The sequence below is a fragment of the Mustela putorius genome, unplaced genomic scaffold (genome assembly GCF_011764305.1).
Source record: "Mustela putorius furo isolate JIRA1106 unplaced genomic scaffold, ASM1176430v1.1 tig00000695_pilon_pilon_pilon, whole genome shotgun sequence".
Lineage (NCBI taxonomy): Eukaryota > Metazoa > Chordata > Mammalia > Carnivora > Mustelidae > Mustela > Mustela putorius.
Genome location: NW_025421447.1, coordinates 2233727 through 2261505, shown reverse-complemented (window position 1 = coordinate 2261505; position 27779 = coordinate 2233727). Strand labels below are relative to the sequence as shown.

Below are 27779 nucleotides of genomic sequence, written 5' to 3'. Positions count from 1 at the left end.
TGATAATTCTCTTTGCTCTGACATTTACTATATCTGATATTGATATAGACACTCTTGCTTTCCTTTGATTAGTGTTTGCATGATATATCTATTCCCATCCTTTTGCTTTTAACTTGCCTATATGTTTATGTTTAAATGCTATTTTTTAGACAGCATGTATTGATTCATGTTTTTTAATCAACTCTGCCAATCTTTTTTAATTGGTGTATATAGACCACTTACATTTAATGTAATTATTGCCATGGTAATTCTGCCATTTTATTTTTGTTTTTCATTCTCTATTTTTCATTTATCTGTTTTATTTTCCCTGCCTTCCTGTGCGTTACTTGACAGCTTTTTAGGATTCCATTTTGATTCATTTGTTGTTTTTGATATTAATCTTTTTGTATAGACTTTTTAATGATTACTCAAGGTATTACTCTTATATAATAATTTATATAATAAAACTTTTCACAGTATACCAGTGTGCCGTTTTACCAGTTGAGTGAAGTATAGAAACCTTACCTTCCTTTACCTTCTCCCATTCATAATATAATTAATTTAAATATTATCTCTATTTCTTTCTAAAAAAGAAAAAACTTGTTTTTTTTTCTTTTTTTTTTTTTTTAAAGATTTTATTTATTTAGAGAGAGAAAGAGATTGGAGAAGGGACAGAGGGAGAGGGAGATGGAGGATCTCAAGTAGATTCTCCACTGAGTGTGGAGCTTGAGTGGGGCTCGATCTCCCAACCCTGAGACGGTGACCTAAGCTGACATCAAGAGTTGGAAGCTCAGCCAGCTGAGTCACTGAGGTGGCCTCTCCTCTGAGTACATTTAGAACTGAATCAGTGTCATAATTTTATCTTCAACCATGAAATGTATTTTAGAAAGCCCAAGAGAAGAGGGAAAACCTATTGTATTTAACAATGTTTTTGCTATCAATGTTGTTTTTATCTTCCTGATGTTCCAAACTTCCTTTTGTACTGTTTCCTGTATGTTTGAAGACCTTCTACAACTGTTCTTTTTTGTTTGTTTGTTTGGGGAGAGAGAAGGGGAGGGAGAGCTCTGGAGGCAGGGAAGGGCAGAGGGGAGAGGGACAGAATCCTAAGCAGACTCTGTGCTGAGTGCAGAGTCTTTCATAGGATGCCGAACCCACATAGGGCTGGATCCCAGAACCCCAGATCATGGCCTGAGCCAAAATGAAGAGTCAGCTGCTTAACTGACTGAGCCACACGGATGTCCCACTTTTTTTTTTTTTTTAAGATTTTATCTATTTGTTTATTTATTTATTCATTCCAGAGAGAGAGCATGAGAGTGGTGGTGGAGAGGGGAGCAGAAGGAGAGGACAAGCAGACTTCATGCTGAGAGCACAGAGCCCAATGTGGGACTTGATTTCACGATCCCGAGATCATGACCTGAGCCAAAATCATGAGTCAGACACTTAACTGACTGAGCCACCAGACTTCTCTACAGCCATTCTTTTAGTGTAGCTAAAATATTGGTAAGAAATTCTCTCAGTTTTCCTTTACCTGAGAACATCTTGATTTCCCCCCTCATTCCTGAAGATTTTTTGGTCATAGGATTGTTGATTAAGAGATTTTTTTCAGTCCTTGAAACTAGTGTGCCATTTTCTCCTGGCCTTCCTGGTTTCTGATGAAAAATCTGCTTTTTATTCAGGGTGTTTTCCCCTTATAAGTAAGGTATCTTTTTTTTTCTCTGACTTGAAAAGATTTTTTCTTTGCCTTTAGTTATCAGAAGTTTAATTATGATGTGTCTTGGCATGATTTGCGGGTCCATCCTGTTTGGAATTTGCTCAGCTCCCTGAATCTGTGGGTTTATATCTTATGTAAAATTCGGTAAGTTTTCAGCCATTATTTCTTTGAGTACTTTTGCAAGTTGCCTACTTCCTCCTGTCCACCTGGAATTCTGATAACATGTGTGGGTGAGGTAACTTTTCATAGGCTCCCTTCTAGCCTAGTTGTTTGTGCTCTTTCAGTTAGAATGCCTGGGTTCATACAATAAACCAGACTTGATGATCTTCACTAGCTAATAATGACCTCTTTATTTTGGCTGAGGGATGCCCCAGGTTTCCCCAAATGCCTCCAGGTATGGAGAGGATGTTATAGCCAAAGTGCCTGTCTGTGTCCTGGGGAAAAAGAGTTGACAGCCACTCTGGCTATTTTGAAATCATTTCCTCTTCTTTCTTGTGTAATGTTCTCTTGACCTAGATGTCATGGAGTACTCGTATGCATTCAGAAAATACTTCCCTGTGTAAAGGACTGGGGCAGACAGCAGCCCACAAGGAGTTAGCAGAAGGGGCAATTCCTCCTGAAACATGACTAACTGAGAGGCAGGTGCCATGGGAGGCCCTGTAATGCTGAGGGAGCTCGGGGAGGGGAAGGTATGTTTCCCACGGGAGGTAGGGAAGTGTCATGGAAGATGTGGCATTTCAGTGTGAACTCTTGAGGGCCTTGCGGATGTCCCATGTGAAGATGGGAAGAAAGGACATTTAAGGCGAATGGTGGAAGCAAAGTCACCAAGGTGGAAAAGCCCGGGATGTATTGGACTGGGGGAATGAGGAGCAGTAACAGAAGAAGTGAGTTGACCCAGGCTCTGGAGGGCCTGATATGTCCCCACTAAGGATCTAACTTGTATTTGGTAGGAATTAAGTGTTTTTGTAAAAGCAGCTACATTGCTAGAATTGGGAAGCCCTAAGAGTCATGTGGGAGTGTCTTCCATCTGTCCCAAATTTGGGTTCATTTCCAGAAGTAGGAGGAGGCTAATATTTGAGTACCTCTTTCTTATGTGGCAAAGAACAACCTCCATACACTTTCAGTTAATTTTCAGCAAAACCCCCGCTAAGTAGTGTTGGGGGGTAGTGTTGTCATTTTATAACGAGAACACTGAGAATTAAGTATCTAACCACAGAGAGTGATTTCTTCTCTCCCAAGTTCTTTTCCTTGCACAGGAAGGACTGTTCCCTGCCCAGAGAAGCCTCTCCCAGCTCCCTCCATGGAGCACATTCTTTCTTCCTCCTTTCCTTCCACCAGTCATTTGGAATGTTAGGAAGGTTCCTTAAAACCATGTTAAGGACCTCAAGGTCACTGTTGTCCTTGGGTAGCTCAGCATCCATCTTCCCATCATTGCCTGGGGGAAGCATATACTCTCTTTTCATGCTCTCATGGTATCAAAGCTGGGAGGAACCCTAGAGATACATAGTCCAACTCCTGATTTTTCTGGTGCAAGCCAGAGGCCCAGCAAGGCTACATCTTCCATCCAGCTCTACACAGAATGCAGAAGACTGGCAGGGTTGGGTCCTCTCTGCCTTGCTGACCCTCTCTTTAATTTATTACCCCAGATCTCCACCACCTGCTTTTTCCTATTACCATAGGATTTCCCTCTCCATGTGTTCTATTTGACCCACAGTTTGTGTTTTAAACCTTCTTTGATTTAGGCAAGAAAACCTGCTTCTTCTTTTGAAATGAGACTCATCTGTAAATAGATATCTATTGTCGTGCCTTCTTTCATTTGGATAATTTCTGGATGTCTTGTAAAAGCAGGGGCTTAGGGTGCCTACGTGGCTCGGAGGGTTAAGCCTCTGCCTTCTGCTTGGGTCATGATCTCAGGGTCCTGGGATCAAGCCCCGAATAGGGCTCTCTGCTCGGCAGGGAGCCTTCTTCCCCCTCCCTCTCTGCCTGCCTCTCTGCCTACTTGTGATTTCTCTCTCTCTGTCAAATAAACAAATAAAATCTCTCTCTCAAAAAAAGCAGGGGCTTGGGGGCGCCTGGGTGGCACGTCAGTTAAGCCTCTGACTCTGGGTTTTGGCTCAGGTTGTGATCAGGTGGTGAGATTGTGAGCCCCACACTGGGCTCCGCGCTTATTGCTGAGTTTGTTTAGGTTCCTCTCTCCCTTTCACTCTGCCCTCCAACTGTCTCTCAAATAAATAAGTAAATCTTAAAAAAAAGGAGGGGGAGGGTTTGGATTCAGCTTCTGTCCCATAGTTTGGTTCAGAAAGGGTATCCTAGGCTTGTAAAGTGCGTCGGTGGCTTCCTGGTTGGCTGTCAGGTGCGGGAACCTTGGATTGGGTGTGCCTTCGAGGCTGGGAAAACGGCCGTGCGTGCAATGTGCTATAATCTGAGGATCAGGGTGGCTAGCCCTTCTGGAGTTCCGTGGAGCAGCATGCTGGACAGTCTCTGGTGTGGCATCAAGAGCATGGTCAGAGGCCCCAGGGACATCCTGCCACCCAGGAGTGACTGCTCTTAGGCAAGCTAATGTCCCCTTTCCAGACCTCAGCTTTTCTGTCCAGTGGTGCCACTCCACAGGGCTGGCAAAAGCGTCCCTGGGCCAGTCCCGGATGGTGAAGGTAAGGGATTATTGTTGCTGTCATTGTCATTATTAGGGCAGCGTGGACATTCTCAGGCTGACTCTACAGAGAGAACTGACAGGAGATGAACTTGAACACTTAGCCCAGAAGGTAGGGAGGTTTCTGGTGGGGTGAAACCTCTCCCTCAGCCAGTTCTCCTTCCTTGCTGCTGACTTCCCATGCCAGTGCTGCCGGGAGCCAACTCCGCTGCTGCTCAGGATCACCTTTCAGACCCACCACCTGACCGCGGCATTGTGCACGGCTTTGAGACGAGGGGACACCCCACTGAAAGTGAAACTAACCTGCAATTTCTGCTAATTTCCCCTGTCTGGTGTTGCTGCTGTGTGGCTTCTGGTAGGGGTTCTGAAGTGAATTTTATAGGGGAAATCAGACTAACCCTTTACATCTTCTAAGGAGCAGGTATTCTGCATTGGGCAAGGGGCACATGTTCCGGGCTTGTCATGATTTCTGAGCCATTTTTCTCTCTCTCTTTCTGGCAGGCGGGCAGGAAGACCTATGCCGTGGTGTCTGGCCGCTCGATCAGTCATTCCCTGGCCTCAGAACTGGTGGAGTCCAATGATGGACATGAGGAGATCATTAAGGTAAGCTTAGTTCACCTGCACTCTTTCTCTCTCTCCTCTCTCTCCTCTCTTTCCTTATAGGCTTGCAAGAGGGAGTAGCTGACTTTGCCACAGGGTTTGACTAGGAGGAACCAGGAATGCTAGTTCCTGGGCATTTCCCTGTAAAGATCTTAATTAACACCAGGAGACCACAGTCAGTGTGTGGTGACTTTGGTGCAACCCAGCCCCAGGCAAGAGAATGGATGAGAGGACCTTTCCAGGTGCCTATCTCACTATCCATATTTAGCTTCTGGAGGTTGTGAAGATAGGTGGGAGGTGTGTTTAGGGAACTTACTATTTTTTAATAAAGCAATTTTTGTTTTTTCTTTTTAAAAAGCAGCTCTTTGAGGTATAATTCATATACCATACAATTGATTCAGTTAAAGTGTACAATTCAGGTTTTTTGTTTTGTTTTTTAAAGATTTTATTTATTTATTTGACAGAAATCACAAGTAGACGGAGAGGCAGGCAGGCAGAGAGAGAGAGAGGGAAGCAGGCTCCCTGCTGAGCAGAGAGCCCGATGCGGGACTCGATCCCAGGACCCTGAGATCATGACCTGAGCCGAAGGCAGCGGCTTAACCCACTGAGCCACCCAGGCGGCCCTACAATTCAGATTTTTATTATGTTCACAGAATTGTGCCATCATCACCACTCTTAATTCCAGAACATTTTCGGTCACTCCTTTCTGCTTCTGGCAGTCACCAATCTATTTTCTCTGTCTCTGTGGATTTGCCTCTTCCAGGCAGCTCACGTAAATGGAATCCTAGAACATGGGGCCTTTGTGTCTGCCTTCTTTCACTTAGCATAATAGTTTCAAGATCCAGTCATGTTGTAACATACGTCAGTACTTAATCCTTCTCATGGTTCAATAACATTCCCCTGAATGGATATATCACATTTTGTTACCCATTCATCAGTTGATGAACATTTGGGTTGTTTCCACCGTCTGGCTGTTATGAATAATGCTGCTGTGAATATTCAAGAGCAGGTTTTTTTGTGGATATTTTCAGTTTTCTTGGTACACACCTAGGAGTGGAATTGCTAGGTCATTTGGTAACTCTGTATTTAATCTTTTGAGGACCTACCAGACTTTTTCTCAAAACATTTATTCCGTTTTGTACCCCAACCAGCAAGGTAGGAGTGTTCCAGTTTCTTTGTATCCTTACTGATACTTGTTATTATCTGTCTTTTTGATTATAGCCATTCTATTGCACGTGAAGCCATGTCTTGTGGTTTTCATTTGCATTTCTCTGATGGCATGCTTCCATATGCTGATTGCCTATTTGTGTATCTTCTCCAGAGAAATATTTATCCAAATCGTTTGCCCATTTAAAAATTCAACTAGGAGGCTCAGTTGTTAAGTGTCTGCCTTTGGCTTAGGTTGTGATTCTGGGATCCTGGGATCAGGCTCCGCGTTCAGCGGGAAGCCTGCTTCTCCCTCTCCCACTCCCCCTGCTTGTGTTCTCTCTCTCTCACTGTCTCTGTCAAATAAATAAATAATCTTTAAAAAAATTAATTGTAGGGATGCTTGGTTGGCTCAGTCGTTAAGGGTCCACTTTTGGGTCAGGTCATGGTCCCAGGCTCCTGGGATGGAGCCCTGCATCAGGTTCCCTGCTAATGGGAGGCCTGCTTCTCCCTCTCCTACTCACCGGCTTGTGTTCCCTGTCTCGCTGTGTGTCTCTCTCTGTCAAATAAATAAATAAAATATTTTTAAAAATTAAATAAATACAAATTCAGTTGTGTTTAAAGAGTTTATATGTAGGTACAAGTGATGATGTGGCCACACTTTCTCCATGGTCTTATCTTTGCTATATTTGAATTTTTAAATAGCAGTGAATAGTCCAAAAGACTTGTAATGATGAGTAATTAAATTGGCCAAAAAGGGTTTGGATATATGAATATTATAAATAAAACCTTATCATATTTGTTAAAAGAAGTCAATTGTGTTTTAATTTTCTAGATATAAGGGTTCCTTATATATTCTGGATACTAACTAGACCCTTATGATATATATGACTTGGAAATATCTAAAAAAATTTTCCCATTCTTTTTTTGTTTTTTACTTTCTTTCTTTCTCTCTCTCTTTTTTTTTTTTTTTAAGATTTTATTTATTTGACAGAGAGAGAGATCACAAGTAGACAAACAGGAAGGCAGAGAGAGGGGGAAGCAGGCTTCCTGCTGAGCAGAGTTCGATCCCAGGACCCTGAGATCATGACCTGAACTGAAGGCAGAGGCTTAACCCTCTGAGCCACCCAGGCACCCCTTGTTTTTTTACTTTCATAATGATGTCCTTTGAAACAAAAGTTTTTAATTTGATGAAATCCAATTTATGTATTTTTTTTCTCTTGTTGGGTTTTTGTTGACATATCTAAGAAGGTCACAACCCAACCCAAGGTCACAAGGATTTATTCCTATATTTTCCTCAAAGAATTATAGTTTTAGCCCTTTGAATAGGCCTATAATCCATTTTGGGTTAATTTTTGTGTATGGCGTAAGGAAGAGGTCCAATTTCATTCTTTTCCAAGCGAATCTCCATTTATACCAACATCATTTGTTGGAAAGACTATTCTTTTTTTTTTTTTTTTTTTTTTTTATTTATTTTTTATAAACATATATTTTTATCCCCAGGGGTACAGGTCTGTGAATCACCAGGTTTACACACTTCACAGCACTCACCAAAGCACATACCCTCCCCAATGTCCGTAATCCCACCCCCTTCTCCCAAACCCCCTCCCCCCGGCAACCCTCAGTTTGTTTTGTGAGATTAAGAGTCACTTATGGTTTGTCTCCCTCCCAATCCCATCTTGTTTCATTTATTCTTCTTCTACCCACTTAAGCCTCCATGTTGCATCACCACTTCCTCATATCAGGGAGATCATATGATAGTTGTCTGGAAAGACTATTCTTTCCCCATTGAATTATCTTGGCATCCTGTCAGATAAAATCAGTTTAGGGTATTTTTATTGTGTTATTATTGTTTCTGGACTCTCAGTTGTATTCCATTGATTTATGGGTCTCCTAATGCCAATTCCACACTGACTTGATTACTGTACCTTTGTTATTTTTGTTAACATTTTGTTAATACTGGGGCACCTGGGTGGCTCAGTCCATTAAGCGTCTGCCTTCAGCTCAGGTCTTAATCTCAGGGTACTGGGATTGAACTCCGCATTGGGCTCCCTGCTTAGCAGAGAGTCTGCTTCTCCTTCTGCCTGATGCTCCCCCTGCTTGTGCTCACTCTCTCTTTCTCTCTCTGACAAATAAATATAATCTTTAAAAAAAATTGTTAATATTTATTAGTATTTGTAATTTTGTTATTTTTCAGGATTATTTTAGCTATTCAGAGTCCTTTGTATTTCCATATGAATTTTAGGATCAGTTTGTCAGTTTCTGCAAAGAAGCCAGCTTGGATTTTGATAAGAATTATGTTGAAAGTATAGATCAATTTGGGGAGTATTCATCTGTTTTTTTTTTTTAATTCCACATATAAATGAAATTGTATGCTATTTGTCTTTCTCCAGTTAACTTATCTCACTTAGCATAATACCCTCTAGTTCCATCCACGTAGTATTTTTTCTTTTTGTTGCTATTGTAAATAGAATTGTTTTTAAATTTCATTTCAGATTGTCCCTTGCTAGTGTCTAGAAATTTTTTTTTTTTGTTTTTTGTATGTTGGTCTTATATCCTACAACCTTGCTACAACCTCTAATAGTTTTGGAGTGGATTCCTTGGCGTATTCTCTCTCTCTCTCTTTTTTTTTTTTAACATTTTTGTTTTTTAATTTTTTTTTTTTTTTAATTTGACAAACAGAGATCACAAGCAGGCAGAAAGGCAAGGCAGAGAGAGAGGAGGAAGCAGGTTCCCCGCTGAGCAGAGAGCCTGATGACGGGCTCGATCCCAGGACCCTGGGATCATGACCTGAGCCAAAGGCAGAGGCTTTAACCCACTGAGTCACCCAGGCACCCATCTTTGGTGTATTCTATATAAATGAACACTTCATCTGCAGATGGAGATAGTTTTTCCTCTTTCTTTTCAATCTGAATGCCTTTAATTAATTTCTGTTTCTTATTCAAAGAATAAGAAGGGCCATTGTATGGCCCTTAGAGAAAGCCAAACCACCCCATAATTCTATCAATGTAGTCATTGTTGTTATTACTGTGTTGTGTATCCTCGTAGACATTTTCCTTTGCACGCTTGCGCGCGCGTGTGTGTTTTTTCAGAAGTTAAATTGTACTGTATATATTCTGTCCTACAATTTGCTTGCCCCCCAACAATGTAATGCTTTAAATGTTGGTTTGTAACATCTTCTGTGTCCATAAATGTAAATGTCTGGTATTCTAATGGCTGCATAGTATGCTATTATAGACATACCACAATTTAAGTAATTCCCCATTGTGGGACATTATGCCTGTTTCCATTTTTGTAGTCATAAACAATATTTTGCTGAACATGTTACTACACTGTGAATGTCTTTTATAATACAGGAAATAAATATTTTCTTTATTGTGAAAGAGTCAAGCATGTATAGAGAAAAATGTGTAAATCTCTTTTTACAACTTCCTTTGCATAAATTTACATATATATATATATTTGAGTGTTTATGCCAGTTTGGCTAAATTTATTTCCTTAGGATAAATTTCCAGAAGTAGATTGGGTAGGTCAAAGAGTCAGTATCGTTCTCAGCCTTCTGATTTCAGTGGTCGAATTGGCATGCAGAAAGGCAGTCAGTTTACCTTCCCAGCAGCAGTGTATGAGCCTGCCCGTGTGCCATGAACTCACCAGGGTGTTCCGTAACTGAGTGGTGCTGTTTTCCTTATTGCAGGTGTACCTGAAGGGGCGGTCTGGGGATAAGATGATCCATGAGAAGAATATCAAACAGCTGAAGAGTGAGGTGCAATACATCCAGGAGGTGGGCCTCCATCCCTCTGTGGGAACCTCCCATGTTTTTGACTCCCTTCTTTTGTAAGGTTTGGTTCTCTCCCATCTGCTCCCTTCATCCCCAAAGTGCCACCAGGGCCCCTGGTGTCAGGTATCATTTCCTGCCCTTCCATCAGTCAGCCAATCCATTCACCAACAGTAGTTACCCACTACCGTGTGCCCAGCACTGTACTACCCCAGACATCATCTCTAAGACTGCTGGTCTTTTTTCCCCCGCTTTTCCTGACCCTCCCCTATAGCTCTTGTTGGCTCCTTGGCCCTTGTCATCATGTAATAACATATTACATGTTTCATGTGTTTGCCTTTCGCGTTGTGTGTCTCTGCAACAAAAATGTTCGCTCTGGCAGGCAGGGCTTCCTATTTGTGTAGGAAGGACTTGCCCCTAGCCAGTGCTGAGGGCAGGACCTAGCTCACAGGAGGAAGGGATGGGGATGGACACAAAGCTGGGTGAGGTGGTACGCTCTCTTTCCTTCTCCCAAAGCTCAGGCTTCTTGCCCTCCCCTCCCAGGCCCGGAACTGCCTGCAGAAGCTCCGGGAGGACATAAGTAGCAAGCTTGACAGAGATCCGGGAGATTCTCTCCGTGGACAGGAGATACAGGTAATAGGAAATGGTTGATGGTCGGATCCTCATGGAAGATGTTGTTCTAGGCAGTCCCTTTTGCCAGTCGAATCGTGGGTGCGGAGTCTCCCACGACTGCCAGGAAAGGCGCAAATACAGGCGATGTTGGCTTTCTTAGAGCACTCACAACCTTCAGTGCTCTCCAGCTGGTGGGCACTGGTGTTTACACCTATCAGCCTGTAAAAAGTATCCATGTTCCCAAAGCAGTGTATAAAAACAGAGCTTATGTAAATAAAATTACCATTAAGTTATTGGTGAAAACCTCTTCCCTGCAAGGATTCTGTGATCGCTCTATTTGCGGCATGGAGTCTCATGAAGCAGACACTTGCCTATAAATGTAAACTTCTTATAAGTCAATCTTGCTTAACTGGGACGGCACCATGGTGTGAATTGGAGGTCTTGGCCCTTGTGTGTTATTTGTGTATGTAGCTGTCTCTACCCAGGCACCAGAAGCTCCCTGAGGTTAGGGTTCATCCCACCCCGTGTCTCTGTAGCCCCACACTCAGCACAGGGTCAACGATGCAGAAGGTCATCAGTAAATGTCATACTGAACCTATTGGAGAGGTCTTCTTGAGATGAATGAGTAACCCTGGGATCTTGCTTTTTGGCTTTTCTAAAATTGGAGGCTAGAAGGGTGCTCAGGAGAACAGACCTGTCTCTTCCATTTCACTCTCATCCTCCTTTAGATGTTGAGTTTTATCTCCTTCATCTGTGTTTTGTTTGGGGAATGGTGGGGGCTAGTCTTTCTCCAGCAGCCCCTGCCCTCATTCTCCTGAGGGAAACAGTGACCTGGAAGCTAATGGCAGCAAGGTTCCTCTCTGGCGTAAGCGTGGACGAGGCTTGTGTGGTGTTTCCCCCTAATTCATTTTGCTGTGATGGAAGGTAGGACTTTCACTGCCCAAACTCACATCTGGCGGCTGGGAGGTGCTTTGTGAGGTGACTGAAGAGCCTGATGTGCCCAGAGACAGGCCCGAAAGTCCAGGGCCCTTGCTTGCACAGACCAGGAGTCATATGGTGAATAATCAGGCTTTGGGCTGGAAGGGATTACAGCAAAGGCCGCTTCGCCTTCCGCTTTATGCTTCATCAAACCTTGTCAGGATCCCTGAGGGGCAATGGAAGCTCTTTGTTGGTGGCAGGCAGCTGCATGTATTCCCTGGGCTTCCAGGAGTCAGCCTGCATGTAGTTCTGTGTGCTGAAAGGTTTTAGCCTGGGGTTCCCCTCATCCTCCCCATGAGGCTAGATAGAGTATTCCCTTCCAAGGCCACACATGTTTCTCCACTGCCTGTCCTCTCCATTTTCCACAGAGTGCTCAACGTCTTTTTTCTCTTCCTGCCTGCCCTCCTACTCGCCTTCCTTCCTTTTCTTCTTTCTCTTCCTCCTTCACTTCCCCTTCCTCTTCTTTCTCTATCTTCTCCACCTCTTTCTTTTATTCTGAGATTTGAATTCTTCAGATATTAAATGTTTCAAAGTTGGTTGTTTGGGTTGTTTTTTTTTGGGGGGGGGGGAACAGATGCCTTTTATTGGTCTAAGCAGTGTAATGAGTAATAGGCTTGGACAGAGCTCCCCTGTCTGTCCTGGCTCCCATCTTCCCTCTCCTGGGAGTTGGTGATTCACCCCTAAGGGAGAAGAGTGTTCTGGGTAGGGGTGGCAGACAGAGCCAGGATAAAAAATACAGAGCTGGGATCTGAAAGGGGATCAGGGTGAAGTAGAAAATATAGGGTTACCAGATCATCCAAATAAAAGTCCGTCAGGGTAGAAGAGAGGCTGTTTCCCCACATGGGCCCCTCTGCCCTTGCCAGGAATGGGAGGGGGCAGGAAGCTTCTGCTAGAGATTTCCTACTGTGCCCTTCGTGCCATTAGCATCTCCCGGATGTTGTCCTCAGCTTCCTTCACACTCCGCTCTAGGTAGGATTTCTTCTGCTCTAATTCTTTAATTTTTTCCTCTGCTATTTTCTGTTTCTCTAATAGTTGACTGTGAATTACCTCCTTGGACTGAAGAATAAACATTCTTCCTACACCTTCATACATGTTAGTCTCATCTACCAAAGTCATAATCTCTGTATCTGTAAGATGTGCATGCTTTTTCGTTCTGTTTAGCTGTTCAATCTAGCTGTCTGCAAGCTTCACCTTCTGTTGAGTGTCAGTTACTTTGGCTTGAAGTTCTGTGAAGGTCTTCTTTAACTCCAGATCCACAGGAGCCGTCATCTTGGTTCAATCGGTGCACCTGCGCAGTAGGATAAAACCAGTGTTTGGGCTGTTTTAACTACTTATTTTATTTTCCTTTGAATAGGTGGTGTTAGAAAAGCCAAATGGATTAAATCCAAGCTCCACGACCCAGTATAGCAGTTCACCTGAGGTACGTTAACAGGGAAAATGGTAACCACTTCACTGCAAAAGAGGCAGGATAGCTTCCTCCCTGATCCCCTTGTTATCACTCTTCCTCTCTCACTAAAGGTAAGAGTAAAGTTTCTGTGAAAATTCAAACAGAGAAACAATACAAACTGGAAATTCTCCTTGCCCAGTTCCACTCCTTTGAAGGATCCACTGTTAACAGATTGAAGTGGGTGGATCCTTTAGTGCTCTTGGCCTTTGCTGCTGATTAAAATGGCCCTGGGAGCTTTCAGGAGACAAGCCTGGTGTCAGCCCCAGAGATTGTAATTTAATTGGTCTGAGACGTGGACTGGGCATTGGGACTTGAAAAAGCTCTTCAGGGGGAGCCTTGCTGGCTCAGAGGGTAGAGCATGCAACTTTAATTTTATTTAATTTTCTTTGTTTATCTATCTATCTATTGAGGGGGGCTGTGGAGAGAGGGAGTGGGAGAGAGAATCTTAAGTAGGCACCACAGTCAATGTGGAGCCTGACTTGGGGCTCCATCTCACAACCCTGAGATCATGACCTGATCAGAAATCAAGAGTTGGAGGCTTAACCGATTGAGCCCCTGAGGCACTCTGAGCATGCAACTTTTGTTCTTGGGGTTGTGAGTTTGAGCCCCATGTGGGGTGTGGAGATTACTTAAGAATAAAATCTTAGAAAAAAGAGAATATATCTCTTTAGGGGATTCTAATGTTTAGCTAAAGCTGAGTATGTTTTTCTTTTCTTTTCTTTCTTTCTTTCTTTTGTTAATCTCTACATCCAATGTAGGGCTCAAATTTGCAACTCCAAGATCAAGAGTCTCATGCTCTTCTGACTGAGCCAGCCAGGCACCCCTCTAGTGTAATTTTCTTTACATAGAACACCTTATCTAAATAACATATGCCTATTTGTTTGTATACATATTAATATATACATACATACCATTGACACATGTATAAATACATGTGTATAATATACACATACTTTGCACAGATTCAGGGTCATGATAAATACATTATTTCGTGCTTTCTTTTCAATTTTTTTTAAACTGTAGCTTCCATCAACTTAAAGTTTATTAAATTTATAGCCTTCTCTCTATTTTAGTACATGTAGATCTACCTCCTCCTTTTGAATAATGCCATAGTGGTATTTCTTTCCATGGCTGCCCTTGTTTATTTATTTATTAAAATTCCAGTATAGTTAATATACAGTGTCAGTATAATACAGTGACTCAACAATCCTATGTATTGCCCAATGCTCATCCTGGCTGTCCTTTTTGAAAAAAATTATCCCCCAGCTTTATTGAGGTTTAATTAAGAAATAAACATGGCTATCATTGTTAGGAAAAAAAGGGGGTGGGGCCTTTGTTATTACCTTTTGTGATTATGTAATAAGATATGCTTATCATAGAAAATTTAGGAAATTCAGAAACAAGCGTGAAAGAAGAAAAAATGTCATTTGAATGTACCCAGAGAAAAGCCATTTTTTTGTTTTTTTTATTAACATATAATGTATTATTTGTTTCAGGGGTATAGGTCTGTGATTCATCAGTCTTACATAATTCACAGCACTCACCACAACACACACCCTCCCCAGTGTCCATCATCCAGCCAGCCCATCCCTCCCACCCTCTTCCCTACCAGCAATCTTCAGTTTCCTGAGATTAAGAGTCTTTTATGGTTTGTCTCCCTCTCTGGTTTCATCTTGTTTCATTTTTCCCTCCCTTCCCCTATGATCCTCTGCCTTGTTTCTCAAATTCCTCATATCAGAGAGATTATATGATAATTGTCTTTCTCTGATTGACTTATTTTGCTTAGCGTGATACCCTCTAGTTTCATCCATGTTGTTGCAAATAGCAAGATTTCATTTTTTGGTGGCTGCATAATATTCCACTGTATATGTATATATAGCACATCTTCTTTATCCATTCATCTGAAAAACGACGGTTTTAAATGCAAATGTGTGTTATAATATCGAGATTATACTGTATATAGCATTTCTTTCTGTTTGTTTCTTTTGTCTGGGTGGGCTTTTTTGTTTTGTTTTGTTGTTGGATTGTTTTTTTTATGGCTCTGGAGTGCAGGTCTGAATCAGATCTACCCATCCATTAGGGCATATTATCATCTCTGGTCTCATAATGACCTTTTCCTTTTTTTTTTTTTTTTTTTTTATTCTGCCTACCCTGCCAAAAAGTATACATTCTAATATATTCAATGTATGGCTTAGATATGTCTATGTTTTCAATTTTTATAATGAATTTTGTTTTCCTTTTTACCCAACACCATGTTCTTAGGATCTATCCTCACAACTGTACTTAAATCTGGTGTGTTTCTAACTCCTACATGCAGAGTTTTGTAACTAACTTTTTTCTCTTCACATTATACCATGAACATTTTCCATGTCATTAAATAGCCTTATTAGAACACCGTCTGAAATAAGCACATAGTGGTTTTCTCCAGGAGCTTTTAAATTGTTTTCACCTGCTCAGCAACTTAGGTATGGATCGAGGGCCATGAACTGGATAACATCTTGATGGCTAGAGTTTGGCATGTTGTGATTCTAGCTGCTCACTCTAGATGTGCAGTTTGAATTTTTTCCCTTCCCCTGCATCACCATAGTTGGTAACAGGTTATAATAACACCTGGTACTATTTGTTCAGCTTTTTCTCCTCACGAGCTCTAAGCCCTGCCGGATATTATCTTATATTTGAGTCAGCCTGTGAGGCAGGCCATGGTAAGGCGTCTTCTTGCTGCTTCACAAAGGCCCACTGGACTCAGTGATGGTGCAGCAACTAGGGCCTTGTGGCCCGCCTCCCAGCTGAGAGCTCCGTGCTTCCTAAAGTGCAAGACAGGTAAAGATTTTTCTGTTAGACTTGCTGGGAGCTGGTAACTGGGGGCAAGACCCCACATGCCAGCACAGTGCTAACCACCAACCCACGACTGGGTGTGTCTGGGGAGAGACTTGTGGTAACCTTGATGAAGTATCGAATCAGAGTCCTTGTAGTTGGTTGGGTGTTTTTGCTCTAAACCTGCCCGTCCATCAGTAACCCTCTGTGTGCTGGTCTCTGTGCTAGCTGCAGAGAAGACCAAGACGTGTGCCTTTGGGGTGCATCCCTCCTGGTGGGTGTGGCCCAGTCCCTGCCCTTGGGGCGCTGTAGTCTAAAGGGGAACACGGTCTCCCCTCTCGAAGAACTCGTCTAATGGAAGCAGGACCTACAGGTGAGGATGGCATTAGCCTACCTGTTAATCCATTGATACCTGTATAAAAATTACTGGGTGTGTCCTAAAATCATCAGGTGAGTTTGCTAGTTGAGTTCCCCAGCATATGAAGAGTGTTTTCGTGTGAATAACTCAGTGTGGTCTGGACAAGAGGGCCCACCTGTGTGTTGCAGGGGACCTCCTCTTACACAAACACGGGGCCTTCACCTTCTTTTCTCTGCTCTGACTGTAGGTAGATGCCTACATAAGTGAAGATGCCGAGAGCTTGAGAAAGACTGTGCGGGACCTGCTTGTCAAGCTGCGGGAGGCTGAGCGGCAGCACCAGTCAGACCGAGTGGCTTTTGAGGTGAGATTTGGGGTTCAAGGAGAAAGTGCCCCAAGGGTTGGGTTGCTGAATATAGGGGCCATAACTTAGCATGGACTTCATGTCTTTCTGGCATGTGCCAGCCCCTAGAGAGGTCAGGCTTTGAGGCCTGGGCACTTTCCTGTCTGCTTTTCGCATTCCTGGGCATTTACAGTTTTTGCTGTTCAAGTCGAGTCCATGGTTTAAAGGTTGGCACTTGTTTCTCTGCTGAAGTTGAGTGGTAGTGCTGGTCTGGGATAGCGGGTAACTCAGGGGCCGTTACTCTTACCACAGTAAGAATTACTGGGCTCTAGGCAGCTCACAGGCAGGGACTGTTGCTGTCAAGGTCACCCATGTCTGGCATAACATCTGACGTAAGGTGGGTACCTCTTAAATGTGGACTGGATAAGTGGGTGGAACAGTATGGCTATAGAAAAATCTGTGTCCATGGAGTCAGAGGACTTCCTGAAGTCAAGTCTTACAGAGCTTTGTGATTTGGAATGAGTATTTCAATTATTGTTACAAAAGCAATACTAATTATTATGGAAGATTTAAAAAGTACAAAAGTCTGTTGAGAGTGAAAGCCCCCCACAATTTAAAAGTGTGTGAGGTCTGCCATACTTTCCAGAAAATTCTTTGAGTATAAAATGAGGTACACTGGAAAGATACTAGGCTTTTGCATGAGATTAGCCATCTGTTATCTGCTATTGTTCATCCACATATAAAGAATTTCTGTGTCATAAATGTGTAATGATAGGCTGTGCCCTGCCCAGGCATGCCAGGAGCTGGTGGTAGGAAGAAGACCGAATGCTTCTCTTCTGTGAGACTAAGAGAGAGAATTTTTAAGAGGGATATTGAGGGGGCAGGAGAAGGCAGAGGGCTAATCAATTGCCTTTAGAGATGATCTGTTATTTGAGCAAGTAATTTAACCTAAGTATCAGTTCCAAATAATGTAAAAAGGGGTCGTTTTAAGTATACAAGTGTGGTCTGTGAATTGAGAGGTAAGACACGTACATATATATATTGCTCCGAAGGATTTTAGAAACATAAGATAACCCTGTATTTTTCTTAGTGATCAATTTAGTTAAGCGGGTTTTGCTATCCTAAATAGTTTGGACTTCACGTGATACTGTGACGAGTTTGTTCTTGGAACAAAGTAGTTGTGCAGTAAAGGAGTTTGCCGCATCTGTTTCAGAACCCACAATTTGGATAAGTGGGTTGACAATGGATCATTTTGGTGATCAGCTGTTCCCTACCTTCTTGGTACACATCAGGAGGAAGGGATGCTGAGGCTTTAGCACTGACCAGACTCTGAATTTTGGAAAGAATTTTTTTTTGGGGGGGGGTAAAGATTTTACTTATTTAATGACAGAGAGACACACAGCAAGAGAGGGGACACAAGCAGGGGGAGAGGGAGAAGCAGGCTTTTTGCCAAGCAAGGAGCCCAATGCAGTGCTCGATCCCAGACCCCTGGGATCATGACCTGAGCTGAAGGCAGATGCTTACACCACTGAGCCACCCAGGTGCCCTGGGAAGAAATTTCTACACTGAGGGGTGTTATGAAGCACTTGTTGGTTTGGGCCATCTGTGGGGGTGGGGGGTCTGCTAGCTCTGGGTTTCAGTGCTTGACCAAAAGGGTCCAGAGTGAAACCCTAAGACCAGAAGGTCCCAGACCGCTGTAGCCACCTGCCCCCAGTTTCCCAGAAGGGGCTGGCCTTAATAAGCAGCCTGTCTGCAGTCAGAGGTGCTGTTTCTGCTGTTGGGGTAGGTTGGCACACCCTCTCAGGATTCAGAGGCTCCTTCCAGGCATTGCTGACTGGAGCAACAGGGACAAATGTGGCAGAGGAGTATGTTTTTTCCTTTGTGATCCCGCAGCAGAGTGTGAGGATCAGCCCATGACCCATTAACGCTGTGCTCTGAGGACACACCAACCTGCGTGCAATGTTAGGTACAGAAGTGAGAGCTTTTGTTTTTATGTTCCTGTCCATGGGGCTAGCCTGTTCCAGGCTAAAAAGGGACCTTTGGAGGCTTTTCTCTGTCTTTCTAGTGAATGAAACTCTCTGATCTACGTTTCTATAAAGGCGGTAGCAAGGGCAAGATTGTTAGTTACCGTGAGAACAACCTGCCAGTGGGCATGGATTTTCTGTTCCACCAGCAGCAGCCTGCTGTCAGGAAAGGTTCACAGAGAGTTGGCTCTGCACAGGGCTGGTGTACAGCATGGATGTGTCTCATCACATGTCCTCCTGGGCTTTGCTTTCTCTTCCCTGAGTCTGACTTTGGGAGGGGTCAGACAAACTGGTGACTTTGGTGTTCTGTTTTCCCAGGGCTGCGTGGACTTTTGAGTGGTTATATGGATTCTTCTGTAGCAACTGACTGGGGAGTCAGTGTGGGGTATCTGGGAAGAACTGAGATGAATAATGAAGTCATTGTGTTCTAGCATTGGCTCTGTTATTCCCTAGCTTTGTACTTTGGGTAAATCAGTTGACCTTTAGTTGCGAAAGGAGAGGATTAGACTAGATGAGTACCAATTCTTCTCATGACATTAGCGAGCAGTAACTGTGTGCTAGGTACTGGGCTGAGCTCTGGAAATATAATGGTTCTTGCCGATGGCCCACTGGGGCGTGCACACAAGTGACTGGGCAAAATCCCCTCAGTGCTCTAAGAAGGAAGGCCACACAATGGAAGGACTACTCACTGGGCATGGAGGCTTCTGGAAGAAAGGATATCTAAGCTGAGACCTGATGTTGGCATGCGGGAGGAAGGGAGGCAAGTTCTTCCTTAATTTTTCATTCTAAAATTCTGCTTCTTTCTCTTCCAAATTGGCTGTCATCTTGGAAATGGAACAATTCTTCCTGGGGCCCTTCTAGGTGCTGTTTTGTCCTTGTTATGCAGGCTGCAGTATTGCTTGATGTGAGGGTGAGGAAGAGTGGGAACAAAGAAGGAAGGACGTGGAGATATGCTCCCCTGGATTCTTTGTGTTTGCATTTATAGGAAAGTCACAGCCCTGGGTTAATCTTGGGTGGCACTGGCCAACTGGGGGCTGGGGCAGAGCAGATATTGACAAAGTCCACCATCTGGAAAGTGCTAATGGGTTCCAAATGTCACTCTAAAGTAGAGCTGGATCAGGGGGCCTGGGTGGTGCAGTCAGTTAAGTGTCTGACTTGGTTTCAGCTCAGGTCGTGATCTCAGGGTCATGAGATCGAGCCTGGTGTCCAGCTCTATACTCAGTGTAAAGTCTGCTTAAGACTCTCTCTCCCTCTCCTTCTGCCCCTCCCCACACCCCTACCCCTTGCATGTTCTCTCTCAAATAGATAAATAAATCTTTAAAAATTTAAAAAAAAATAACAGCTTGATCAAGTATGTGCCAGTGAACCCTGGAAGTGAAGATACCTGCTGGTTTCCCAAGTCATCCTAGAATCATGAATGGGAAAGAGGGGGGTGCCTCCCTTCCCCTATCGCTGCGCCCTGGGCCCTGGATCCTGGGTTCTTTCCTAAGGTTTTTATCCACGTTTGCTCTTTCCCCTCCATTCCCTTCACCCATCTGCGTCCTGTCTTAGGTCACACTCAGCCGGTACCAGAGAGAAGCAGAACAGAGTCAAGTGGCCCTTCAGAGAGCAGAGGACCGAGTGGAGCAGAAGGAGGCTGATGTCGGAGAGCTCCAGAAGCGCCTGCGAGGCATGCAGGCGGTAATAGTTGGAGTCCTGCCTTCAGGGCCTAACTCCTGCGCTGGGGGAAGGAGGGGGTGGTCCTGGGAATAACTGAGACCACTGTAGTCTGCTTTTATGAACAGTACCAGTAAAACACACTTCACTGCTTCCTCAGCAAATACTTTCGAGAACCTTTTAGCCTTTAAGGAACAAGAGGTCTTTCTCTCTGCTAAGCTCAGCCCTTGCTAACTAGAGTTGAACCCATTTCCACTTCATTTGGGTTCTTATAGAGCTGCCCTTTATGGGCTTGTGAAAAGAAAAGAAAAAAAGAAAAGACGGGACTGCTCTTAAGGAGCCACAGGGCCTGGTTTCCCAGGGACCGGCAGCCATAGCCACCAGGTGGGCCTGGATAACACAGGGCCAAGCTCTCTGTCCAGGTAGCTGGGTGAGGCTGGGAAGTTTCTGTGTGCTGAGGGTGGGAAGAGTTATCCCTGACAGGGGAGGGTGCCTCAGCAAACCAGCTTGGCCTGCTGCTCTTTGGCAGCTATCCCAGACCCAATAGGGGCTGAGCCCCAGCCCTCAGGCCCCTATCACCCCAAACACAGAAACCATTGCTACCTCCTTATCCTAGGTTTTCTTCCCTTTGGCCCATCCAGGAGCATCAGGCCTTATTGGTGAAGGTCAGGGAGGGAGAAACAGCCCTGGAGGAACTTCGGAGCAAGAACACTGACTGTCAAACAGAGCGAGAAAAGTAAGGGCCCATGTTCCCCGGGGAAGCTGGGGTGCAGGGAGGGGAGGGCGCGCCATGCAGCCTGCAGCTCTGTGGCAGCCTGGCCTGGGGAGGAAGCTGGAGCTGATGTCAGATCTTCCAGCTCTGAGTCACGGTGTGGCTCCTCTGGGTGGGGCCCTGCCCAGGGAGATACTGTTTGGGAGGCTGCCATCTTGGGGGAGTTCATTTTCCACAGAGTAGGAGCCTAAAGTAAAGGCTTCCATGGTGTTAGCGCCAAGGTCAAGTGGGAGCTGGTGAAGTTCCTGCTGTTCTGGCACATCATTCTACAGGCTGTCATACGGGACGCGCATGTGGTAGTATTGCACCATAGTTTCCGCCCCTCAAAACAAAGGCCAACTGGAAATTATTTGAGGGCAAATCAAAAACTTCCTCACAAGTCATGCTTCAAAAAATACAATAAGTATCTTCATGAAGAGATTCAGAACTTCCTGTCCCTTGAAGCTACTCCAGCTGAGAACCAGGGGTCGCTGGGATGCTTTCTGCTCCAAGATGTTCACAGATTCCCTCTGATAAGAGATCCCAGGCCCTACCAGTGAAGCTTATGGAGCAAAGAACGGGCCATTTTGGACCTTTAAGGATTTGGAAATTTTTCATGCTGCTGGCAACTAATAAGTAAGACCGCAAATGGTAAATCAAAGTTAACAGCATCTTGGGTCTGTTCTCCATAGTGTGAGTTGGATTTTTTTAAATTCAACAGACATCACCTGGAGGGCCTTCTAAGGCATTTCAAGATGAACAGACATGATCTTTTTTCTTTTTTGTTTTAAAGATTTTATTTATGTATTTGACAGAGCTATCGCATGAGAGAGCCGCACAAACAGGGGGAGTGGGAGAAACCGGCTCCCTAGGAGCATGAACAGCAGCCATAGCCACCAGGTGGGCCTGGATAATGCAGGGCCAAGCTCTCTGTCCAGGTGGCTGGGTGAGGCTGGGAAGTTTCTGTGTGCTGCCAAAGAGCACACAGAAACCTCCTACTCCATGGAAAATGAACTCCCCCAAGATGGCAGCCTCCTAAACAGCAGGGAGCCCGATGTGGGGCTCCATCCTATGGTCCTAGGATCATGACCTGAGCCAAAGGCAGATAGATGCTTAATGAACTGAGCCACCCAGGCGCCCCTACAGACATGATCCTTGCCCGCTTGGACCCCACAGTCAGTGGGGAGTATCTTCCCTCCTTCGGGATAACCTCAGTCTAGGCATGGGAAATGGAGACATTGTATCGTAGCCTCCTTTTGGGCTCAATGTCATCACGGAATTGTTTTAAATTACTCAGCACTCCTTCTTTCCCAGCAGTGGTGCTTATGGGCAGGTGACTGAGAGGAAGCATCAGGAGAAACAGAAAAGACCCAGATAATCCAAAACTGAGGCTTGGGAATGGCACGAAATGGCTATGCACCAAAAATGTTAGTCTTCTTAGTAAAAGGAGACTGGTCAGTAGGGCACTGGAGAGTTGATGGTGGACACTCAGACTGTGTGAGGCTTAGGGAGGATGTCGGGGTTCAGAGTGCATTATACTCCACCCCCAACCTCACCAGGAGCCCTGCCCTCCTGCTGCCTCAGGCAGGAGCGGAGAGAGATGGGTACTAGCAGTCTGAACTCCTGGACACCCTGCCTGGTCGCTGGACCTCTGGGGATCTTGGCCCAGTTGAGAAGATGCAGAGAATATAGCAGTCTCTGGAAATCAGGAGATTTAGGAACACACTTGAATCTTATCTCCCTCTTGACACAGAGTCCTCTCCAACAGCTTGATGGCATTGGGTATCATACTCCCAGCTCCCACTCAAATCTCTCCAGGAATGAGGAGCTCATCACACCTGAGGCAGGGCATGTTCGGACAGCTTGAATGCTGTCCTGTGTTAGCATGAGGACTGCTTCCCTGGACATCAACCTGTCGGATCTAGTTGTACCTTCTAGAACTTTCCAGAATGACTTATCCATTCTTACCTCTCTGAGTGGCAGTTCCCTTGTTCAGTCTAGCTGACCTCTAGCGAGGCTTCCACCGCACTGTTCCAAGGTGTCCCAAGCAACTCCTCCTTGTGGCAGACCACTGGGGCATCAGGCAGAGAGGATCATGGTCATGGATACCCCCCAAGCCCCAGGTTCTTTCTGTGACTGGGTAGAGAAGTGCATCTTTCCCCTCCTCGCCTCAGCTTTCTGTTCTTCCTCCCCAGGGCTGCCAACCTGGAAAAGGAAGTGGCCGGGCTGCGGGAGAAGATCCACCACTTGGATGACATGCTGAAGAGCCAGCAGCGGAAAGTGAGGCAAATGATAGAGCAGGTAAGCTGTGCCCACGTCACCCCATGCCACCCACCCCCTCGGGAAGTCGCCATGTGGGGCCCGGCCCTGTTTTCCTGTCAAGTCTATGCCTTTGCTGTTCATGCTCCTGGGGAGCTTGGCTTATAGTTCTTATATTAACACATTTATGCGGCACCTGGGTGGCTCAGTTGGTTATGCGTCTGCCTTCAGCACAGGTCTTGATTCCAGGGTCCGGGAATGGAGTCACAAGTTAGGCTCCCTGCTCCCCCTGACTCATTCTCTGAATTTCTCTTGCTCTCTCTCAAGTAAATAAAAATTAAAATAAAGAACAAAGGAAAAAAAAACCAAGAAAAACATTTATGGCTACCAGTTACTAGATTTGAGTGATTGGTATTTGCTTTTCTCCTGTCTTTCCCCTTTGACTTTAATCATCTGCCTTCTGCTGGGAAGGAAGGAAAAGGTTAGTCTCTCTTAAACGTTGAAGAACACTGGTAAATGAATAATGAAGTCACAATAAAGTCACTTATCTGGGTGCAGATTATCAACCTTTGACCCTCACAGCAGATTTTCTGCCTTCCCCTACCAAACTCAGGATATGGTGTTTTGCAGAATAGTCTTCAGAATTTAGAATTCTGAATTTAGAATTTAGAATTCTTTCAGAATTTAGAACACCCTAACTGGGAGGGCATATTTGCTGCCTGTCAGCTCCACAAGGACTAGGATTTTTCTATCTTGCTCCCTGCTGTTTCCTGGTGTCTAGAACAGAGCCTGTCTCATAGTAAGCACTCAAGAGATAGTTCTTTTTTTTCTTTTTTTTTTTTTTAGATTTTTATTTATTTTAGAGAGAGGGAGTACAAGTGTAGGGGATGCATAGAGGGAGAGGGAGAAACAGGGTCCCCGCTGAGAAGGGAGTTCTATGTGGGGCTGTATCCCAGGACCCAAAGGCAGATGCCTAACCAACTGAGCCACCCAGGTGCCCTGACAGTTACTTTTTTTTTTTTTTTTAATATTTTATTTATTTATTTGAGAGAGAGACAGGCAGAGGGAGAGGAAGGGAAGCAAGCTCCCTGTTGAGCAGAGAGCCCGATGTGGGGCTCGATCCCAGGACCCTGGGATCATGACCTGATCTGAAGGCAGCAGCTTAACCCACTGAGCCACCCAGGCACCCCCCCGACAGTGACTTCTTGAATGAATAAATGAACAATGTGTATTTCTCAACATTAAATGGAATGGGTTTTAAGCCATCCCTGATTTTGGATCGTCAGGGTGGTGTTCTCACCACCCTTCCCCTCACACCTGGGATAATCAAGAGCTCAATATGGACTGAAAGGAGGCTTTTCTCGAAAAGCTAAGGAAGTCATGTAAGAGGTACAAAAGTCTGCCTTTTGCTTCTGGCTCCCCAGCAGCAGGGGGAGGTTTGACAAGCATATACTGAGTCATTTTAAAATGAACCCTATTTTCTCCCACATCTTTGCAGCTCCAGAATTCAAAAACTGTGGTCCAGTCAAAGGACAGCACTATCCAGGAGCTTAAGGAGAAAATCGCCTACCTAGAAGCAGAGGTGTGTGTACTGGGCAGTCCTGGGAAGGGAGCAGGCTCTTGAAGACAGGACCGTACATAGGGAGGGAGAGAGATTCTGCCTGGCTGCTGCTCTGAAATGAGCATCTGGGATCATTGTTATGGAGTCAGTGCTTTCTGGAACCCTTCAGGGAGTTACGGTGATGAAACCTGTCCCCACTCTAAGGGGGCCCATCATCCCGTGTCATGAGTTTAGCAAAAGAGGAGACCACGAGCTGGGCTGTGAATGGGGAGGCATTCCTTAGGAGGGGGTCTTGTGTTCTCCACGGCTAAGGTGGTGGCCTCGTTCAGCTCGTGAGTTCTTAGTCTAATTCCCCCCTTTCCTGAAAGTTGGGGAGGACAGCAGGGAACGATCAGTGTCGCACAGAATTCTCGAAGGGAGGAAGCAGGAGTGAGAGCTGGAGGAAGAGGGTGGTCAGGCATGGTGAAGATGAGGGAAGAGGGGAGGGTACCCTGGTGGTGGCATGCATGGCAGGGGTAGTGGGGACCGCAGCACAGACAGAGGTGCAGAGACAATGTCACAGCTGGCCGACTCTGACCCCACAACCTGTATTACAGAATTTAGAGATGCATGACCGGATGGAACACCTGATAGAAAAGCAGATCAGTCATGGCCACTTTAGCACCCAGACCTGGACCAAGACCGAAAACCTGGGCAAGTGAGTGGGAGTGCCCATGGTGGGGCCCGGGTGAGGAGTATGGGAGGAGGGACAGAGCTGTGGGAAGGAAAGCTTTAGTGTTGAGGCCAAGGACAAGGCTCTTTTAAATCCTGTTTCTGCTCTCAGTGTCTAATCTGACCTGTTCTCCACCTGAACCATTTTCTAACCAGGAGTAGAGCCTGGTAGCATAGCCCCAGGGAGGCTCACAAAACAGCCTCTGGATGCAGATGGACCCCCTGAAATTGTTTGTGACAATCAAGGTGTAGCAAAGTGTGTATTTCTAGAGAGAGGCCCTTTTTTTTCCCAAGAGACTCACAGAAAGGTCCCAGATTTTGAAAAACATCAAGAATCACAGCTAGACCCGCTTCTCAGCTGTTGAACTGCTCCCTGTTTTTCCGCCACCCCTATTCCTCAGATAGCAGCACCCGCCCCCCCTTCTCTTCTCTTAGACGCTGCTGACAGTTACAGTTCCGAAGTCTGAGAACCAAGAACTCAGCTGGCACTGACGTGTGGAACCCAGGGCCGGGTGGGGGTTCAGACATGGGAGGTGGCTGTGTGTGGGGCAGGCGACAAGCAGCACTCAGAGTTTGCCATTTTCTTTCAGCGTGAGGATATCCAAGCCCCCCAGCCCTAATAAGCCCATGCCTCTTATTCGAGTGGTGGAAACATGAGCAGAAGAGCTGGATGCTGCTGTTGCCGCTGCTTCTCACCTGCGGAGAAGCCGCCGCCCCTGTAGGCTGCTCGCCCCGACTTTGACTTCCTGACTGATCCCTGGGCTGGGGGTCCATGTGTCCCACTGTTTCCAAGCTCCTGCCCCCTGTGTGCTGGGCAGACAGAGGATGCACACCCCTTCTGGACACTGCAGCCCTGGAGGACGTTCACCCACCAGCGAGAGCCAGGGCAGTATCCTTATTCCTATAGTTACTAGTTTTCTCTGTAGTAGAGCCGCCCTTCTCTTGTAGGCTGGAGTTCAGCTGCCCCAGGATCCAGGCCCTCACTGGGTCGGGAGAGGTGGCAAGATTTCCCTCACCCAGAGAAGCTGGAGGCACCAAGGTCTACAGCGAGGGGAGGGTATCCGGGGAAGGGGGAATGAAGTTCCCTCCACAAACACAGCTCAGTTCTTCACAACTCATTGTTTGTTTTTCCACTCACTCTGCCCTCAGCCCTTGCCTACCCGGGCCTCCTACAGACAGACCCAGAGCGACCTGTCATGGCCTGGGGCAGAGTCAGTGAGCTGCAGCTTTGACTGGCCAACCTTGTCTTCCTGGGAGAAGGAAATGTACATTCCGCGAGTAGCTTTTAGTGGAAAGGTTCTGTGGGGCCACAGGGAGTAATGTGTGACTTCTCTCTGCTGGGGAGACTCCCAGCATCTCTTAGGGTTTTCCCCTAAGATGCAGTGCAAGGTACACCTCAGTCTTTTTGACTCAAGAGCTAAAAACTGTTTTCACTGGGTTACATTGATCTCAGTGAAACTCTCATTGTATTTATTTTGCTAAGTTATTGGTGTTTTCCCTTACATCTCACGATTGATTTAATACTGGAGTTTTATAGCCTTCTCTTGTGGTGTTTGGATTTGCTCCATGCTGGGAAAAATGTGTTCCCACTGGACTTGTTGATTTCAGAAGTAAATCTTTCTCTTTTCCTTCTATCTGCTTCTTTCCCTTCCTCCTTCAAACCTGATCTGAGCCTCAGGGCGGCAAGCATATTTGTCCTGAGGCTTTGGGGTCTGAGTGTGTGTTGTTTGAGGGAAAAGGGTGATCAGGATTCTTGGGGAGGGATTGAGCTCTTCCCCTCAGCCCTCTGCACCCTCTGCTCCACAATCCATCTGTTTCCCTGGCTCTGAACGACCCTGACACTCATCGTGTTTTCTTTAGGGCTCTTCCTGCAGCCTCAAGGAGGAGATATGCATCAGAATGTGGTACTACTGTACTGGTACTGCTGTAGGGCACAGAAACATTCAAAGTCAACATGGGTTAAGTCTTTAGGTCCTCTTTGGCTCGAAACCAGAAGCCCGTGTGCTGGGACTGGGTGGACAGGCTGGGGTCCAGAGTGCCATGCTGGTATTCTCGTTCACTTTCCTCATTTGTAAAACGAGGGGGTCCGGATAATTTCCATGGGCCCTCTCAGTTCTGATGATTTTTTCCTGTGGCATAGTCTTTATATGGCAAACTTAATAAAATATGTTAAATGTGTCTCTTTGAGAAGCTGGCCTATTCCCCTGCCCTACTCCACCACCCCCAACTTTTCTGGGAGGATGAAAAAACATGATTTTAGTGCCTATTGAAGCTGGGCCGCCTGTTGTCCACATCTGGAAGGTATGGGCCAAGCAGCCCAAACGCTAAAGGACTGTGGCTTTCAGAGGAGTTAGAACGTTCCTCTGAAGCAGCTCAGCTTTGTGGGCTGGGTCTTCATTGTAGGAGA

At 45.4% G+C, this 27779-nt stretch overlaps 1 protein-coding gene and 1 pseudogene across 4 annotated transcripts in view; one reads left to right on the top strand and one right to left on the bottom strand.

The window, feature by feature from the left end:
• Positions 1-27550, top strand: part of TUFT1 (tuftelin 1) — a 48342-nt gene extending 20792 nt beyond the window's left edge. Inside the window, exons 2-13 of one of the 4 annotated variants that reach the window (XM_013047952.2) lie at positions 4378-4452; positions 4842-4943; positions 9781-9867; positions 10405-10494; positions 12806-12871; positions 16318-16431; positions 19986-20114; positions 20732-20826; positions 23037-23142; positions 24599-24682; positions 25258-25354; positions 25963-27550. In XM_013047952.2, the coding sequence (XP_012903406.1) occupies positions 4378-4452; positions 4842-4943; positions 9781-9867; positions 10405-10494; positions 12806-12871; positions 16318-16431; positions 19986-20114; positions 20732-20826; positions 23037-23142; positions 24599-24682; positions 25258-25354; positions 25963-25967 (1050 nt within the window). In that variant the 3' untranslated portion in view covers positions 25968-27550. Of the gene's footprint in view, positions 1-4377; positions 4453-4841; positions 4944-9780; positions 9868-10404; positions 10495-12805; positions 12872-16317; positions 16432-19985; positions 20115-20731; positions 20827-23036; positions 23143-24598; positions 24683-25257; positions 25359-25962 lie in introns of all 4 variants that reach the window. The other 3 variants (XM_004776703.3, XM_013047953.2, XM_004776704.3) reach the window with 3 other exon arrangements.
• LOC123392909 lies at positions 12016-12720 on the bottom strand (annotated as a pseudogene).
• Positions 27551-27779: the final 229 nt, after the last annotated feature.